Source organism: Polypterus senegalus, chromosome 6 (assembly GCF_016835505.1).
Source record: "Polypterus senegalus isolate Bchr_013 chromosome 6, ASM1683550v1, whole genome shotgun sequence".
Lineage (NCBI taxonomy): Eukaryota > Metazoa > Chordata > Cladistia > Polypteriformes > Polypteridae > Polypterus > Polypterus senegalus.
In genome coordinates this window covers 73,360,690-73,380,181 of record NC_053159.1, presented here as the reverse complement: position 1 = coordinate 73,380,181, position 19,492 = coordinate 73,360,690, and the positions used below count along the sequence as shown (strand labels likewise).

The 19,492-nt window shown below is 35.3% G+C and overlaps 1 protein-coding gene across 1 annotated transcript in view; it reads right to left on the bottom strand.

Moving 5' to 3' along the window:
* Window positions 1-19,492, bottom strand: part of vps8 (VPS8 subunit of CORVET complex) — a 740,642-nt gene that overhangs the window by 111,779 nt on the left and 609,371 nt on the right. Inside the window, exon 46 of the mRNA XM_039755059.1 lies at window positions 7,992-8,045. Within this exon, the coding sequence (XP_039610993.1) occupies window positions 7,992-8,045 (54 nt within the window). The remainder of the gene's footprint in view (window positions 1-7,991; window positions 8,046-19,492) is intronic.

Genomic DNA, 19,492 nt, shown 5'->3' with positions numbered 1-19,492 from the left:
AAAATTAATGACATTAGAAATAATATTGTATATCCTCCCAAAGTTAATCCGAACCCTAGCATTCCATTTCAAGCATGTTAAAATATTTCACCAGAATAGATCTATTCAAACTATGTAGAATAATTTCTCATTTGAAAACCTCCACCTGCGTCCTTGACCCAATACCAACAGACTTTGTTAAAGAAGTTTTTTTGCTAATTGTTAGTGTACTTGACATAGTGAACTAATCATTAGATACAGAGGACTTTCCTGATTGTCTTTAGTACTAGGGTGTTGTACCATGTTAGCCATTATGAATGTAGTGAAAGGTCAAGCAAAATGACACCTTTTTATTGGCTAAAACTAAAAAGATTACAATATGCAAGCTTTTGAGGCAACTCAGGCCCCTTCTTCAGGAAAAATGCAATCATTAAGACTGCAGTTGTCAAACCCCTGCTCAAGAAAATTGGTCTTGACCCTTCTGTTTTTGACATTTTTAGACCAATATCTAATCTGTCATTTTTTAAGTAAAATTCTAGCAAAGGCAGTCATTATGCGGCTAAATGATTACTTGAATAAACATTCTATTCTTGACAAGTTCCAGTCCAGTTTTAGAACAAATCACAGTACAGAAAATTTACTGGTTAACACTAGAATTACCAGAGCCTACGAAAAAACTCGTAATTCCGTCCCACCTTAAACTGCTTCTTAAATCCCTTCACACCTCTCCGCCAGCGCCCTTTGTCTTCTAAATGTGCTGATAAAGAGAAGCTCGGAGCAGCCGGCTATTCCATCCCCCCACCAATTTAGAACGTGCACGAACTTCTCTCAGCTCATGCCTTGATTGAGTATCTGGGAGTGAAGTGGAGTTTTAGAGTGGAAATAATAGATCGTTGTTTGGAACACACGCATTTCATGTCTGTTCCGTTTCTACAGTAATCTGTGTCAACACATTGTTAAAACAGAAACGTTTTTTATATTCTAGTAGTAGATGACAAAATGTAGGCATAAACTATATAATGTATGAAGCCTGAAGTCCAAATAGCAAAGAAACATTTTCACAAGAATAACACAATTGCGCTTTTATTCAAAAATATAACTGCAGAAACAAAAAGCCGCCTAAACATGTGACATTGACACCACTTTATTGTAACTGCCTCCGTGGCTCAATAGACTCAGCCCGCTTGGGAATCAAAGGTCACGAGTTCGATCCTGCGCCATTCCGTTTTGAGAAGTAAACTGCTCTTAGTCTTACTGTTTTAAAATAAAAGCATACATTTGATTTCAGTATGTAACAGCCGGTGCAATTTATGATCCTTGTAAAGGCTAGCTTTTTTTTTTTTATTCACTTTTCATTCTCTCAGTCGCGTTCAGAATCAATCCATACAACCCCATCTGACACGGCTGTTTTCACTAAAGGCGCTATAGCTCTGCAGTGTACCACGATGCATACTAACGCAAACACCCTCAACCTAAAGTCCCGGGTTCTGACACACAAGCGCTGGCGAAGCTGCTTTCTTAGTATCTCACCGTCACTTGCTTTTCTTTTTATTCAGTTTTATTGAGTGTTCCTGCCAGTCCCCGCATGTTGCTGTATGCTGTTTCTTTTGTACTCCGGGACATGCAGAGGAAAGAATGGTAAAGACCAGTAACCGGCGCTATATGCAATCATCAGACACTCCCCATCTGCCCGTGTCGTTCAAACACAGGAACATATATTGGTGTAAAAGTATAACAAAAGTGCACTTTTTCCATCGCCTTTTCCTGTAAGAAGCAATGTACACACTTCTCTCTATGCTGTGGTTTCTATTACACACCTGAAAGAAAGAGACAATACATGTGAAAATATCCAGCATACAGCAACATGTGGGGACTGGCAGGAACACTCAATAAAACTGAATAAAAAGAAAATCAAGTGACGGTGAGATAAGAAGAAGAAGGCAGCTTCGCCAGCGTCTGTGTGTCAGAACCGGTTGGGGTGGGGGCGTTAGTATGCATCGTGGTACAGCAGAGCTATAAGCGTCTGTATTCTGTTTCTTTTGTACTCCAGGGCACGCAGAGGAGAGAATAGTAAAGAGCAGTAAGTTCGGCGCTATATGCAATCATCAGACACTCCCCATCTGCCCGTTGTTTTGTTATACTTTTCAATACTTTTATACTGCTCAAGCGGGCATGCTCAAAAATACACGTGTAATGCCACGAAAAATGCACGCAGACACTTCATTTCGCAAACAAAACAAGTGCACTTTTATTCAAAACTACCTGTATAACCGAAGAAAAAAGAAAGCAAGTTACAGTAGGCGATTGATACGACAGCTTGCATGGTGCAGATTTTCATTCCGTGCTATATAAAATCATCACATTCAAATATTAACAGTTCCCACACACCCAAGGACCGTCCTTCCTACATTTACGACCGTGTACTTGTTGCCGTGTACACACCTCTCTGTGCTATGGTTTCTATTACACTGAATGAGTACCTGACACTGTACTTTCTTCACTGGGGAAGGTCCGCATCAGAGAATTTCCAGTTCCTGCAAAAATTCACACCCGATCTGGCGCTGTTCGTTTTCAAATAATATTGCATTAGTGCGATTATATTTTCACATATATTGTCTCTTTCTTTCAGGTGTGTAATAGAAACCACAGCATAGAGAGAAGTGTGTACATTGCTTCTTACAGGAAAAGGCGATGGAAAAAGTGCACTTTTGTTATACTTTTACACCAATATATGTTCCTGTGTTTGAGCGACACGGGCAGATGGGGAGTGTCTGATGATTGCATATAGCGCCGAAGTTACTGGTCTTTACCATTCTTTCCTCTGCATGTCCTGGAGTACAAAAGAAACAGCATACAGCAACATGTGGGGACTGGCAGGAACACTCAATAAAACTGAATAAAAAGAAAAGCAAGTGACGGTGAGATACGAAGAAAGCAGCTTCGCCAGCGTTTGTGTGTCAGAACCCGGGGACTTTAGGCTGAGGGTGTTTGGCGTTAGTATGCATCGTGGTACACTGCAGAGCTATAAGCGTCTTTAGTGAAAACAGCCGTGTCAGATGGGGTTGTATGGATTGATTCTGAGCGCGACTGAGAGAATGAAAAGTGAATAAAAAAAAAGCTAGCCTTTACAAGGATCATAAATTGCACCGGCTGTTACATACTGAAATCAAATGTATGCTTTTATTTTAAAACAGTAAGACTAAGAGCAGTTTACTTCTCAAAACGGAGGGCAGGATCGAACTCGTGACCTTTTGATTCCCAAGCGGGGGCTGAGTCTATTGAACCACGGAGGCAGTTACAATAAAGTGGTGTCAATGTCGCATGTTTAGGCGGCTTTTTGTTTCTGCAGTTATATTTTTGAATAAAAGCGCAATTGTGTTATTCTTGTGAAAATGTTTCTTTGCTATTTGGACTTCAGGCTTCATACATTATATAGTTTATGCCTACATTTTGTCATCTACTACTAGAATATAAAAAACGTTTCTGTTTTAACAATGTGTTGACACAGATTACTGTAGAAACGGAACAGACATGAAATGCGTGTGTTCCAAACAACGATCTATTATTTCCACTCTAAAACTCCACTTCACTCCCAGATACTCAATCAAGGCATGAGCTGAGAGAAGTTCGTGCACGTTCTAAATTGGTGGGGGGATGGAATAGCCGGCTGCTCCGAGCTTCTCTTTATCAGCACATTTAGAAGACAAAGGGCTGGCGGAGAGGTGTGAAGGGATTTAAGAAGCAGTTTAAGGTGGGACGGAATTACGAGTTTTTTCGTAGGCTCTGGTAATTCTAGTGTTAAAGTAGTAAAATGACTTCCGGGTTAATACGGAGAAAGGTTGTATATCTGTTCTTGTTAACTAGACCTGAGTGGAGCATTTGACATCATTGATCGAAGTATTCTTATAAATCGCTTTAGTCAATGGGTGGGTCTCTCCAGCAATGTCTTAAATTGGTTTCAGAAATTCTTTGTTAGTTTTGTTGATTATACTTCAGAGACCCATTATATTCTATATGGTGTACCACAAGGATCTATTCTGGGTCTACTGCTCTTTTCGATCTATATGCTTCCATTTGGTCAGATTATCTCAAAGCACAACATGAGCTACAACAGCTGTGCAGATGACACACAGCTTTATTTGTCAATAGCGCCTGATGATCCTGATGCTTCTGGCCCTCTGATGTCTTGGCAGTATTTCTGAATGGATGAACAGCAACTTTCTCAAACTAAATAAGGAGAAAACAGAAATCTCAGTAATTGCCAAAAATGGAAATAGTGAGGGTATTAGAAATAAACTTGATCCCTTAGGTTTAAAAGTCAAGTTGGAGGTACAGAATATTGGGGTAATTATTGACTCCGACTTAAACCTTGAATCACATATTAATAACATTAGTAGGACTGCATTTTTTCCACTTAAGGGATGTAGCTAAAGTTAGACCTCTAATGACTTTACAAGACACAAAATTAGTTCACACTTTTGTTTTCAGTTGACTAGATTACTGTAATGCGCTCCTTACAGGTCTACCTGAGAAAGACATCAATGGGCTGCAATTAGTGCAGAATGCACCAACCAGAATCTTAACTAGAAAAAGAAAATCTGAGCGCATTTCACCAGTCTTAGAATCATTACATTTACAATGGACTTTACAATTCTACTAATGGTTTACAAAGCCTTAAATACTCTCACCGCCTGTATTTTGGAAGTTTGTTCCCTTAATATATAAATATATATATATATATAAAATATATATATATATATATATATAAATATATATATAAACTAGCAGAATACCCAGAGCGAGAGTAGTGTGTTAAAGAAGGTACGAAAAAGAAAAGGAAAAATTTTATAAATAACGTAACATGGTTGCTAATGTAATTGTTTTGTCATTGATATGATCTCTATATATATCTATATATCTCTATATATACATATATATCTATATATCTATATATATCTATATCTATATCTATATCTATATATCTATTTTGAAAATAACATAACATGATTGTCAATGCAATTGTTTTGTCACTGTTATGAGTGTAAGCTGTATATATATATATATATATATATATATATATATATATATATATATATATATATATATAGCAAAATACCCGAGCTTCACAGCGATGTCAGGTGTTAAAGAAGTTATGAAAAAGAAAAGGAAACATTTTAAAAATAATGTAACATGATTGTCAAAGTAATTGTTTTGTGTATTTGGCGGCAGCGTCACGAAGTTGTTTTAGGCAGCTGCATCAGAAAATGTACCCACGTCTGACACGCCTCCTTTTTACTGTTTTCTCACAGCTTGGATTGCTGCTGTCATATATATACACACACACACATATACATACATACACACATATATATAATTTGTGTGTATGTATGTATGTATGTGTATATATGATGTAGATAGGTATGTATATATATATATATATGTATGTATGTATGTGTGTGTATATGTGTATATATATATATATATATACACACACATATACTTGTGTGTATGTTTGTATGTGTCTATATGTGTGTGTATAGGTTTGGTCACTGAGTGCAAGGGAAAAATAATAAATTATAGTCTATAAGTTATTAAACAGTAAAACATTAACGTTTTAAAAGTACAGGTACATTGAAATTACATTTTCTATGTGAGCGTTCAAATTTGTGCCTCTGGTAATGTGCCTTACCGGCATTTAAAGAAAATTAGTTTTGTGTCCTCTGCAGTGTTAAGAGAGAAACGCTTTGGTTTGGGATAAAAGGAAAAAGGTGTAAAGAAAGGAAAGTTGCCTTTTCTTTTATATAGTATAGAGAGATGTGTTCGCTGGCGTTATGATCGCCTTTTGGCTTACAGTCGTGTGGGTCTTGTGTAGACTGGTGAGACGTCCCCGCCATTAATCGGCTGTGATGGCACTGTCAGTCCTCCACTCGTGTGCGTGTCTTCATAATTCGAGGTGAGAACCTGATAATCGTATACATGCAAAAGAAAGTGTGAATCGCCTTAATATTATTTTGCCGTGGTGTAGAAAAGGGGTCCCGTGTTTGCACTTGTCTGGGCTACAGCGCAGGGGGAGGATGAAAAAAATTAAAAGTGCTCACTTTGACTTAAGGCAGAAGCGCAGTCAGCGTCTCAAAGGCCGGCACAGCTATGCACGCGCTGGCTGCTCGACTTTTGCTGGGCAGGAGACCCCAGTTTTTGCAGACACGTTCATGATATCAAAAGTCTCAGTGCTCTTTGGAGGTCATTCATACATATATATATATATATATATATATATATATATATATATATATATATATATATATATATATATATATATATATATAATAGCAAAATACCCTACGCAGAGCGGAGAAGTAGTGTGTTAAAGAAGTAATGAAAAAGAAAAGGAAACATTTTAATAATAACGTAACATGATTGACATTGTCATGAGTGTTGCTGTCATATATATGCCTGCCTAAATAAGTAACCCTCGCTTTGCTCTTACTTTTTTACCGTTCATTTAATCATGGCTAGTGGTGGAAAAATTATAAAATGGAAGGAGGATGGCTATACCAAAACAATTATTGATGGCGAATCGATTATTCATAAAGCTTGAATTGGTGATCTGTTTTCTGTGTTAACCTCATATTTTTTCATACTTCTTCTCAAACTAAGGTGGTGCGAGGGTAAATGAATCGGGATGCGCTGATCAATGTAATCCGTGTACCAGGAAATCATGCATTGACAAAAGCCCCTTTGCTTGTAATGCAAAGTGTGATTAAATGCATTATTTTTTAATGCGTTATGGAGCACATGCATCGAAGCTTCTCAGCTGTGCTTGTGCTAAGAAAAGGAAAGATTTTAAAATAACATAACACGATTGTCAATGTGACCTTTGTAAGTAGTGCCTGGAGGATTCAGTGTGTAGAAACTCTAGAGACAGCGTGTGTATTAACTTGTGGATTTTTCTGTGAGTATTTGGTGGCAGTCTGACGAAGTTACGGAAGACAGCGTTGCTGCTGAGCTCAGCTCAGAGCAAAATGAGGTGGGAGGGAGATGATGGCGTGACTCCCCACCCGCCTTAACTGTCAACCCCACAAACACAGTCTCGGAATTTGCATAAGCACACCCCTTCACCTACAATTTTAACTTAGTTATAAAGTGATCAAAACTCGCTTATATCCCGTCCTCTCATTAAACTTGTATCCCGCATTACCTGTGGGCATGTGAAACGCCAGCGGTAGCCTGTCTATGAACTTAATTTAAAGTTTAGATTTACACCTTGCTTTCTTTCCGAGCTGGCAGCACTCATGAATATGGTAGTATATGTCACTCGCTCACTTCTTATTGTTTCGCTGCCTTCTCAATTATAAAATGCATGTTTTCTTAAGCGCTTTTTGGAGGTCTTCCTGGTTTTCTACGCACTGCGTTGACAGTCAGTTCACGTGATTACGTGGGAGGCGTGATGATGTCACACAAAACTCCACCCCCACGTCATTCCAGCTCAACTCCATTACAGTTAATGGAGAAAAATACCTTCCAGTTATGACCATTAGGCGTAGAATTTCGAAATGAAACCTGCCCAACTTTTGTAAGTAAGCTGTAAGGAATGAGCCTGCCAAATTTCAGCCTTCTACCTACATATATATTTATATATATAAATAAATGTTGTATTAAATAAAGCATAGGATGATTTGGTCCCATTCTTTGAAAAGAATAAGACAGTATGGCTGTACTTAGAAGAAAAGAAAAGACACAAAATACACTAAACTATTTTTTAGAATGTCTTTTTCTTTAGCCTTTACATGAGGAGCACTTTTTTTCTTTATTTAATTTCAAGTTAGGTAAAAGTAAACTATGGAGGTGGAAGACACATTTTCAGCAAAAATAGGACTATAAAAACACCATTTGCTTTAAAGAAGAAATATCTTTAATACAATCATGAAGGAAGATATATTGTTTAAAACAGAAATCAAATTAGGTATAATTCAGAAACAAAATGCCTTTCAAGACATATTGATTATATTTACCTTTTTATCCCTTGATTCCCCAAATCCTCCATTACCAACAGATGTCACTTTTATCTGAAAGAAGAAAAAATAAAAAAAGTAATTTAACAAGAATATAGAAAACCACAAATTAGTTAAATGTTAGCAAAAAAGGTACAGTGGTGTGAAAAACTATTTGCCCCCTTCCTGATTTGTTATTCCTTTGCATGTTTGTCACACAAAATGTTTCTGATCATTAAACACATTTAACCATTAGTCAAATATAACACACGTAAACACAAAATGCAGTTTTTAAATGATGGTTTTTATTATTTAGGGAGAAAAAAAAATCCAAACCTACATGGTCCTGTGTGAAAAAGTAATTGCTAACTAATGCTGTCTTATTTTAATTTCTTATTTTGTCTTTTATTTTTCTTTTCTTCAGTATGTAAAGCACTTTGAGCTACTTTTTGTATGAAAATGTGCTATATAAATAAATGTTATTGTTGTTAATTGAAAAACCATTCTAACCTCATTCCATTAGCTATACATGAGAAGTGAGGATGTTAAAAGATTGAAAATGTGGTTTGCCAATAACTTGTATGCCAAGGGTAAAGTGACAAGCCAAGGAAAAAAGACAGGATGAAGGGAAATTCACAGTTTTGTAGGTGTAACAGGATGCTGTTTACAATAATAAAACAAGTGAAAAATGCCTACAAAGGTGACAGCCATCTTAGTAATTTTCACACTATTTTAAACTGCTCAGTGTTTTTACAAAACAGACCAGTGGCAACTGTGCTGCCTGATCAGGAATAAGTCTCTCTTTGGAACCAATGGACAGCCCATGGGAAGCTGTTTTCCTAGCATGATGGAAATGATATAGACACAGTGCATTGTTTGAGCCAACACACCCCCCTCAGTCATGTAGTGGGCCATTATAAGCTTATATACTTAAGTTCACAGAGGGTTAGGTAAAGTTTTTCTGGATATGTCAAATAAAGAGACTTGTGTATGCCACTGTAAACTTATTCTATTGCTAACTTATATCAATAATGTCTCTTTTAGATATGCTGTTCCCACATAACAGTTAGTAAGAGCCAGTGAGAGGCTAATAGAGGCTATTACAATTAGAAAAAGAAAGCAATTTCATGGAAAATATTGTAGTTTTCTTCACAAAAATATTTTTAAATAAGTGAGCAACAATCATGCAACCATTAAAGAAAATACTCTGTATTGGATGAATATCATAACAATGCCAGACTTACAGTATGTTGTGCACAGACCCATGCAGATATCTGAGGTAAGGGAGAATGCCTCTTTTTGTCATTGAAAACTGTTATATTTGGAAACCCTAATACGTAAGTTCTAAAAACAGGAGATGGTAACTAATTTTTGAAAACTTCCTAGAGAAAAAAAATTCTGTAATTACAGGGACTACTTAAAAATTATTAAATGTCCTTGCCAGTTGATTCTCATTGCTTCCATTCTTCCATAAATTTTGCTAACCATATATGGTTATAGAGGGCCAAATAATTTCCCTCTTATTTTTTTAATATTTAATATTACTACTAGCAGTCTTGTAATTATGTGGAAAAAACTGAAAATCTTAATCCGACTGTAAAGTACTGTGTGACTAATCATTAGGTTGCTGCGCTACACAAAACAAACGTTTGTTATTTGTCTTTATGACTGTGATGTTCTACAGGGATTGGCTCTGGTCTAAAATAGCTTTAATTTGGAATATGCCAGTTGAAGAAATTAATGGACAGATGAATCATTTATTTATGGTGCTGAAGTATACAGGTATTAAAAATAATTTTCTTAACAAAATTCAATCCAATGATTTACAATGTTCGCTTCATCTTTAACATCTATTTCCTAAATACATTTAAAAACAAAAAATGTTACCAAAGTGTAATTAGATACAAGCTTTGCAATATTTGTGTCTCCTGTGAATATTATTCATTCTGCTGACAGAGTTTGGAGTATTAAACTACAGTAAGATTCCTGATTGAGTGCTTTTATTATTTTCACTGTGCAGCTTCCAGTTTTGTAAGCTGTGTGCTGTGATGAAAAATAATTTCCTTACTGATCTAATTTTTATTGAATCTAGCTAGTAAAGGAAACAAACATTCCAGTAATTTCAAAATCCAGCAAATAAAACAGAAAGAACATCTCCCCCATTCCAGCTATATCATCAGAGACTTTGGAGAAAACAGAAGAAATATAAAGTGCAAAAACATCTATTACAGACGAAAAAAGTTACAAGAGATTAAGGAAAGCTACACTTAGCACACTGGCAGCCACCAGATGTACAGCAAACAGGCAATTTCTAATGTTGGAGATAAATGGCTTGTTAATCCATTTTGGATATTGAAGGATTTTGTTGGAATTAAAATAAGTAAAATAAAATAGGAGAAATGGTTTCGGAGAATTTCCAGTGGGAAATCAGAGCCAATAATTGTGCCCCAAGGCACATTAACAGTAGAAGGAAAATGTGGAAAGGAAAATGGATGTCAATGAAAAAAATAGAACAAAAGTTCATGGATTGCAATTTCATACTGTATGGATACAAATCCTTGGTACATTGAGTGGTCAGAGATCACAGTACTAGTAATAGGTAAACCCTTAAGGCAACATTTGTGTGATATTAGGTAAAAAAAAAAAATGATATGGATTAGTTAGTTATTTGAATGCTTAAAGAAAAGTGAGATAATCATTTAAAACTTTTTATATTTTAATATTTTCAAGGCAGAAGAAGAGATGATGGAAGTTAAAATTTCCTGGCAAAGTGTAACCTGATAAAGGGGGCTTAGCTGCCATGAAAGCTTGCATTTGTAATCTATTTAGTTAGTCAATAAAAGGTGTCATATCATCCTACTTTCTCCTGTATCAATGTATGGCTAACACGGTACAACACTCTACTGCTAGGAGTAGTGTTGGTGAAGATGTATGAGTTTGAATACTTGGGATCAACAGTACAGAGTAACAGGGGAGTGTGCAAGAGAGGTGAAGAAGACATGCAGGCAGGTTTGAAAGGGTGAAGAAGAGTTTTCAGGAGTGATTTGTGATGGATGGGTAGCAGCCAGCTGCTGCTAGCTGCCAGGCAGGAGGAAAAAATAAAGAATAAGAAGAGGTCTATGGATGTGGTGAGAGAGGACATGCAGGTGGTGGGTGTGACAGAGCAAGATGCGGGGGACAGGAAAATATGGAAACACTTCCTCTGCTAAGGTGAGCCCTAACGGAAGCAGCCGGAAGAAGAAGAAGCAGAGCTGAAGAAAAAAACAAGGTGTTAACATAATTAGAGGCAGCAGGGACTACAACAGACTATCAATGTGGCATCTAAGGTACATGGGCAAGACAAGAAACAACAGGGAGACAGAGTTCCTGAAATCCTTGAAAATAAAAATCTTAATTGTATTAAGTAAGTCTTTTCTTACTTAAAGCTTAGGTGAATAACAAAAGTAGCTCCCATTCTTTAATATGGTATTGCATACTGAATCAAACAATAGTAGCACACAAACAGAACTGCAAAAAAACGTACCTACCATTGTTAGTATGATGTCCAAAATACTAAAAAAATATGCTAAATAAATTAATGATAAGCAAAAAAGATCTGACCATTAAAATGGTGTTTAACACATGAGGCATCTGACAACTGACAAATGTGCAGAACTGCAACTAAAGGATCAATGAAAAGTAATTAGTCACAAACAACAAAGCTGGATTAGTCTGTAGGAGAAACTCACATAAACATAGGGAGAACATGTAAACTCTACATACATAGTCCTGTACAGAAACCTGGGCAGAATGAAGCGGAGACACCTCAAGGGCAGCCAACAGGCTAGCTGGTCCTGGGATTTAACATGTGATGCAATAGACATTTGCTGATTATGTTACACATATACTTACTAAAGACCAGGCCTGCCTTGTAAAAAAAACTGAAATCTGATTGGCACATTTCTGACACTTTGCAAGATATAACCACATTCAATGAACATCTGTCTTCACTGATAACAATAATAATAATATATTACCAGTCTGTCTCTAAAACAGTGCAGTGTCAAACTTGCTTTTGCAGATTTAGTCATTTGTTTTTCCATTTATTGACCATTTTTTGTCAATGAAACATACTTAGTCATATGACTAGAGGGCCATCATTTAAAAAGAGTGCAATCATTTGCAATGTCTTTATATGACTAAGAATATTTTAAAGCTAATTTCAGTTCATTATAAGGAATAAAAACATTTTGGTACTGTACAGTATGTATATTGTTTATATCTTGCAACCAATTCATATTTTAGTTGTAGCATTTGTTCTGAGGTAAATTTCCCACCTTGCATTTACAACTGCAGCTTTGAGTTATACACTGGTTGGCACACTGGGGACTGCCATATTACACAGAATGTTTTTGTCAGTGGTTACTATTGTGCAATACAATCAACCAAACAACCCTGTCAGTTTAAGCTTGGGGCCCATAAAAATGTGCTCCTCTAAAATGATCACCTGTCTTACCATACTTGGTTAAACTTAAACCTATTCTAAAATTTTGTATCAGTACATATTACAATATAGTGTGTTATTGCAGGACACAATGAAAAGAGCGTTTAAATAGTAAAATTACTTTTTAATTGAATTGATGACATTGAGAAACACATACTTAAAGAAAACAAATAAAATCAGTGAAATAACTACATAAATTAAAATAAAAAAACTGCACCCATTTGAGAAGCAATGCTTAAGGTATATGTTGTCAGCCATTCAAACACTGCAAATGTTAAACATACTGATAAATTTGATAAAATGTGCTGTCATGTACTAGTGCTGAAAAGCCCTTTGCTGTTTGAATATAAAAACGGTTTTAATTTCTTATGTTTCTCACTGCACTTTATCTACAAAAGTTTATGTTTTTCTTTTCTCTCCACTGAAGTCTTTACTGTCTCAGATAATGACTTACAAAACTGATTAGGGATGATTCTGATTACTTAGGCATGTACAATAATAATTACATTACTGCTTGAAATTAAACTGCCACATACAGTACATTGTTTCTGGTTGTGTGTCCTTTATATGCTTTTTGATAAACAAAATCCATTGTATTTATTTGTTTATTCTGCTTATGCTTTCCAAAGCACAGCATGGATATTTGAAGGTAGTTACTTATATAGGTTATTTTTTTCCTAAAGCAACAAAATTGTACTTTTGTCTAAGTAATCATTTTTCTACTCAATTCGAATTTTTAGTACTCTGCCCACCTCTGAAGCTTACACATTTTTCCAGTATTTGAAAAAGTTTCCTTCTAGTACTGCAGCTTCCACCCACATCCCAAAGCCATGCAGATTAGGTTAACTGGCTTCTCCAAGCTAGTTTGATGAAAGCCCTTGTGCTCTATGATAAACTGGTGCCTTGTGGTGCTCAGATAGGCTTTGGCCCCCATGACCATATAGCTGGATTCAAAAGACAGTGAAAAATGATCCAACTGATTTTCTTAAATTTAATAATTTTTCAGGGTGGACATTTGGCTTGATAGCTTATTTCAAGGCACATTTGCCTCATACAGTGCAGTTTCACTTATGCCAGCTGATCATTACCATTGCTACGGAAAATTAACTGCTGCATTATTCAGTCATTATCCAACCCGCTATATCCTAACACAGGGTCATGGGGGTCTGCTGGAGCTCAGTTCAGATTAATTATCTTTAATTGTCTTTTCATTAGACATTATCTATTGAGGGTGAGAGAACCTGAATATAACAAATTGGCAGGTATGCAAAAATCAGGGCAATGATTCACAAACAAATCATTCATTAGAGAAAGGTAAATGACCCTTAAAGAGGGCAAAGTTTCTTGCTGGTATGCAGTGGTGGCTCGTGACTTCGGAAGGAGATGAACAAAACCTCTTGCTTAAGACCTCTAACAGCATTAAGTGTACTCCACATTTTCATTAATCCAAGTTAAACCACATTAATGCTGGCTTACTGAAAATGTCCTGAATGGTTTAATGATATATTCAAAGAGTGCTGCTGTCCAAATTTTTAATCAAATGCAGAAACATAAATAGGTAAAAGCAGCAAATACATCATCTCACACATTATGCCTCTATAACTTCTTATTATGCACTGACACCACGTCATTTGGGTAGTGGGACCCACTTTGTATACAAATACTTGCACCTCACACTAGGTTCTGCAGTAGCCTGAAGTTTAAACCATTGTTTTTGTTTCCCCACTGTTATTATTTATATTTGCTTTCAGCTCCCAAATAATGAAATAATGAACATGGGTAATAGAGGGACACTGTTCATGCTATAACGATTTGACCACTTTTTGGCTAAAACCCTTAATGCCCCATTGAGGAATTAATGCCACAGCACACGATCATTTAGATAGATAGATAGATAGATAGATAGATAGATAGATAGATAGATAGATAGATAGATAGATAGATAGATACTTTAAGAATTTGATGTTAGAGAATGCATACTGGATGAACTGAACAATTTTTCTGAAATATACATAATTTTGGGAGGAAGAATGATAATTGCATAAACTGTATTTTGAATAAATGAACACTATTAAAACTCATTTAAACTAGGCATGAAACCTTGTAAGTGTTAAGTAGTAAGATGAAAAAAAATATTTATAACAGAATTTATATCATTATAGATAAATATTTATAATTATTTTAGCTGATTACATTTTGGTTACTGCTAGTGTTTGACACATCATTTTAATTTTTTAATGGTTTAGCATATGATGGGTCTACTGTAAATAAGGGTCTTCTATTTCTAAATTTATAAAGTAATATTATGGCATCACTTTTTTATTACACAGAATGTTTACAAGTTTAATTTTTTTGGCAACTTGAAAAACACAGCATGCTTTTTCACAGTAAAGGCTTAAAGGCATGAAGCCTAGCCCCAGAGACTGAAAACAAAGTAAAGGTATTGGAAATTACAAGCTGATCTTTAAATCAACAATATGTTGTATAAAAACCAGAAAGCAGACCCTTTTCTTATTGAAAATGTCTTGTAGGTTGCCACAATTAATATCTATAATGAGATTTTGGTATATATAGTATTTTAGGTTCATCTGCTATGGTGAAAAGAGGAGCATTTAAACAGGAAAGAAGTTTGAGTTGGCACAGCAAAACACTAGAATATATTTTTTGTGCAACAAGGACAGATGGTCCTGACTGACACACTAACAAAAGCTTCTGCGTTAAAAGTGTGATGACAAATGCACACATACAAAATATGTATAGTGAAACATGTATGCAGCTATTGGAACTTCACTTAGAGATTTTTATAAAAATGACAAAAAGGTTCTCGTGTATATTAAAATGTTGATTGTTTTTTTAAACCTTGTGATGTTGTGCCTACTACTTTTAAAAGCTTGTGAATAAATCCCCTAACAATAAGTCAGCTGTGGCGTTAAGATTTTTTATGAAGGACTCTGCATAATGATGTCACATTTTGTTTATTTAATTAATACTACTGTTATAGAAACATTTTCAGTAGTTAAATTACAGTTCACTACAGGCTTATATAGTATAATGGAAATTATATTTATATGTGTACTGCATATGCAGGCTTGTGGATTTGTTAAAATAATGCTTTGGAAATCATCACTCCACAATATCTAAAAATGACAAAACTTCAGTTTTAATATATGTTTCCTTTAAATTGTTGTTCTGATTGCTGTGTAATTAATAATTTACAGTAACAGAACTTACGATGCACACCCTTATGTCCCACGGTATACTGTGAATGAGTGTGCTAGCAAATGAAGATGTGCATCAGGACTGGGATCCAGGTATGCATATAGGACCTTTTTACGTGCATGAGATAAAGAATTGGTGGTCAGCATTAAGAAATACAAGATGACAAATTGTTTATAATGTGCAACAAAATGTCAGTAAAAATGTGACTGATTTAAATTTGAACAAAAGCTGCAACATGATAAAAAAAAGCCTTGCTTATGTATTAAAAATAACAAAAATAACAACATTATAATATTTCCAAGCACCATATATGTTAAACAGAGTAAGAAAATGTAACACGCAGATGTACAAAAAACAGTCAAATCAAAACAGTAATAAAACACACAAGTCAGATAATTAGAGCAGGCTTTCAAAGAAATTTGATTCTGAATGGAAGAAGTAGAACTACTTGAGTTATAATGATAATACATTTTATTTATATAGCACCAAACCAACTTGTGGTCATTTTCAATTTATCTCTACTGAAATTAGAATAAGAACTTAAAAATAAATAAGTGGATTCAGTGGATGTTTCATCACTACTAACAAGTATAACTTTGGAATATAATTTTGTCTTGCAACAATAATCAACATTTCAACATGCTGGGTGCATTCTTGGAGTGTTCAGGGTTGAGGCTGATGACTAATCGGACAAGAGCAGACAGAATCTGAATAGACTGGAGTTTGTTTTTCTCTTCTCTTTTGCGAACTAGTCTTAGCAAAGCCTAACTTTTTCAGTTTAACTACTAAAATTTAGGTGGAAAAGAATTATAATTTATTAAAACAATCTATAAAAGTTTTTGGTTAGGCTGTATTATTTAAGTTTTTTTTAAACTTTATATTGCTTTTAAACAGCAGGCTACAATATATTGTATCGCTTTTTAAATATAGTGAAAAGCAATGAAGAGTTTTTTGAAAAGCATGTTTTGCAACAGCATTTTTAATTTAATCAGGAAACAATAAACAGGTTCTATAAAGTAGCTACCAGGTATTAATACATAGTGTTATTCGAAAGAAAGGAGGGTCATTTGACTTACAGAAGATTGACAGGAACCAAACAATTATTGTTAATGTGTTTGGAAAGAAAAAAAAAATATGTTCAGATCTAGAGGATAACAATGAAACAAGATTTTTATTGCCACAGTGTCCAGTGAATGAGAAAAAGCAGACAAAAAGAAAATTAGCCACCATGAGTAAAAGAATCACCAGCCAACACAGAAGTAGTAGTTGTATGGGTTTACTGTTTATTTATTTACTAGAATAGCAAAATTCCCATTTATTAAAATGGACACAATGGTAAGTCTATCTATTTCAGTCACACTGTACATTTAGATAACTCCGTTCACTGGAAATGCTAGCCCTTACATCCAACTTTCTTTGTGTGTTGTATTGCCCTAGTTCACCACACATTGCAGTCTCCTTGTGGTCACACGATGGTATTACACCCTGGCATGAACACTGGACGTTTTGCTGCTATATATTTATTTATATACTGTATATATATGTAAAACATGCTGACATGTTACAATCAAAACTATATTTAATTAGTTAATTTTACACATGAAAGCTGAAACATTTCCTTCCATATAAGCAAACACTACAGTGGATTGAAAAACTGGATTGGACCTAGCAAATGTTAACAGCTGTTTTGAAATGACTGTTATGAAAAATAACATTTGAGAGCTAACAGTGGCGATTCAGTTTTTAAGCTCATTTGTTGCATAACCAAAGAGCTGTGACTAAACACACACATCAAAGCCAAACCAACCAATCAGACTGCACAAAGGGACATGACACACTGACCTTAGTGTTTTATTATATAGTAGACAATAATATCTCATTATTTATTTAATTTAACACTTACCATATTATGTGAAGTGTCAGTTTCTAAGGATTTATTGTTAGCCATGAGTTTAATACTAATAATTTTAAATCCCCTATAAATGAAAGTTTATGTATGACGCATGAATGTGGATCCAAATGTTACAAATGCTGGGCAAATACTATGTTTTATTTACGTAGCCCACTGAACTGTGCTAATTAGGAATATATTTCATTTAAATATGTTAACAACAGAGTTTTTTCAGAATGCATTTTTTTAAAATTAATTTCCAATAAATATGCAGACTACAAAAATAATGGATAGATTGACATTATACTATTACCCATATTCTTAAATATGGGTAAGCATAAAATATATTCCATATTTTCCAAGAAGACAGAAAAGGGAGAGGCAGCTAGCATTGACTTTATATATTTCTGTCACTACAACACAGGCTCATTACAAGACAGAGTGAAAGTACAATGGAAATGCAGAGATGAACTTGGCTTTTTCCCAGGAGGAGAGTCAGGGAGGTGCCTGCCAACTGAATGTCTTTTATTACCTATTATTTTCTTTAACAAGTATCTAAAGTGACTAATTAATTGGAATGCAATAAAAGGGAAAACTGAATTTGCCAACTGTAATAAAAATCAGGCATGTCTGCAATTAAATACTAAGAACATCATAATTTGTTGGACTGCTTAGGATAACAAAAGAAGTGAGCCCCAGTGCATATTGTGCATGCATACAGTGGGTACGGAAAGTATTCAGACCCCCTTCAATTTTTCACTCTGTTATATTGCAGCCATTTGCTAAAATCATTTAAATTTATTTTTTTCCTCATTAATGTACACACAGCACCCCATATTGACAGACAAAAAAAGAATTTTTGAAATTGTTGCAGATTTTTAAAAAAAGAAAAACTGAAATATCACATGGTCCTAAGTATTCAGACCCTTTGCTCAGTATTTAGTAGAAGCACCCTTTTGAGCTAATACAGCCATGAGTCTTCTTGGGAAAGATGCAACAAGTTTTTCACACCTGGATTTGGGGGTCCTCTGCCATTCCTCCTTGCAGATCCCCTCCAGTTCTGTCAGGTTGGATGGTAAACGTTGGTGGACAGCCATTTTTAGGTCTCTCCAGAGATGCTCAATTGGGTTTAAGTCAGGGCTCTGGCTGGGCCATTCAAGAACAGTCACAGAGTTGTTGTGAAGTCACTCCTTCGTTATTTTAGCTGTGTGCTTAGGGTCATTGTCTTGTTGGAAGGTAAACCTTTGGCCCAGTCCGAGGTCCTTATCACTCTGGAGAAGGTTTTTTTATCCCTGTACTTGGCCGCATTCATCTTTCCCTCGATTGCAACCAGTTGTCCTGTCCCTGCAGCTGAAAAACACCCCGACAGCATGATGCTGCCACCGCCATGCTTCACTGTGGGGACTGTATTTGACAAGTGATGAGCAGTGCCTTTTCTTTTTTAATAAATCTGCAACAATTTCAAAAATTCTTTTTTTGTTTGTCAATATGGGGTGCTGTGTGTACATTAATGAGGAAAAAATTAATTTAAATGATTTTAGCAAATGGCTGCAGTATAACAAAGAGTGAAAAATTGAAGGGGGTCTGAATACTTTCCGTACCCACTGTACATACAGTACATACATGTCACTACTGTGTGAGTAAATGCCAGGGCTCTGTAATGGCCCAACTGCACTGGTGACTTTGCATCTAAGTCTTCGTGCAGTATTGTGGGCATTTATTTTAAACACCAAGCTTTTGTGCTACAATGCTTGTGCTAATTGACCCCATCACAGACATGAATTTATCCTGGGATTCAGAGCAACATACTGTACATTCTCTGATGCTGCCTACTGATATCACGATTAATTAAGACAGTATGCAAGTCTTTTATTTAATAAGACATGACAATGCAATGCAAAACTAATCTTGCCAACATTCATAAATTCA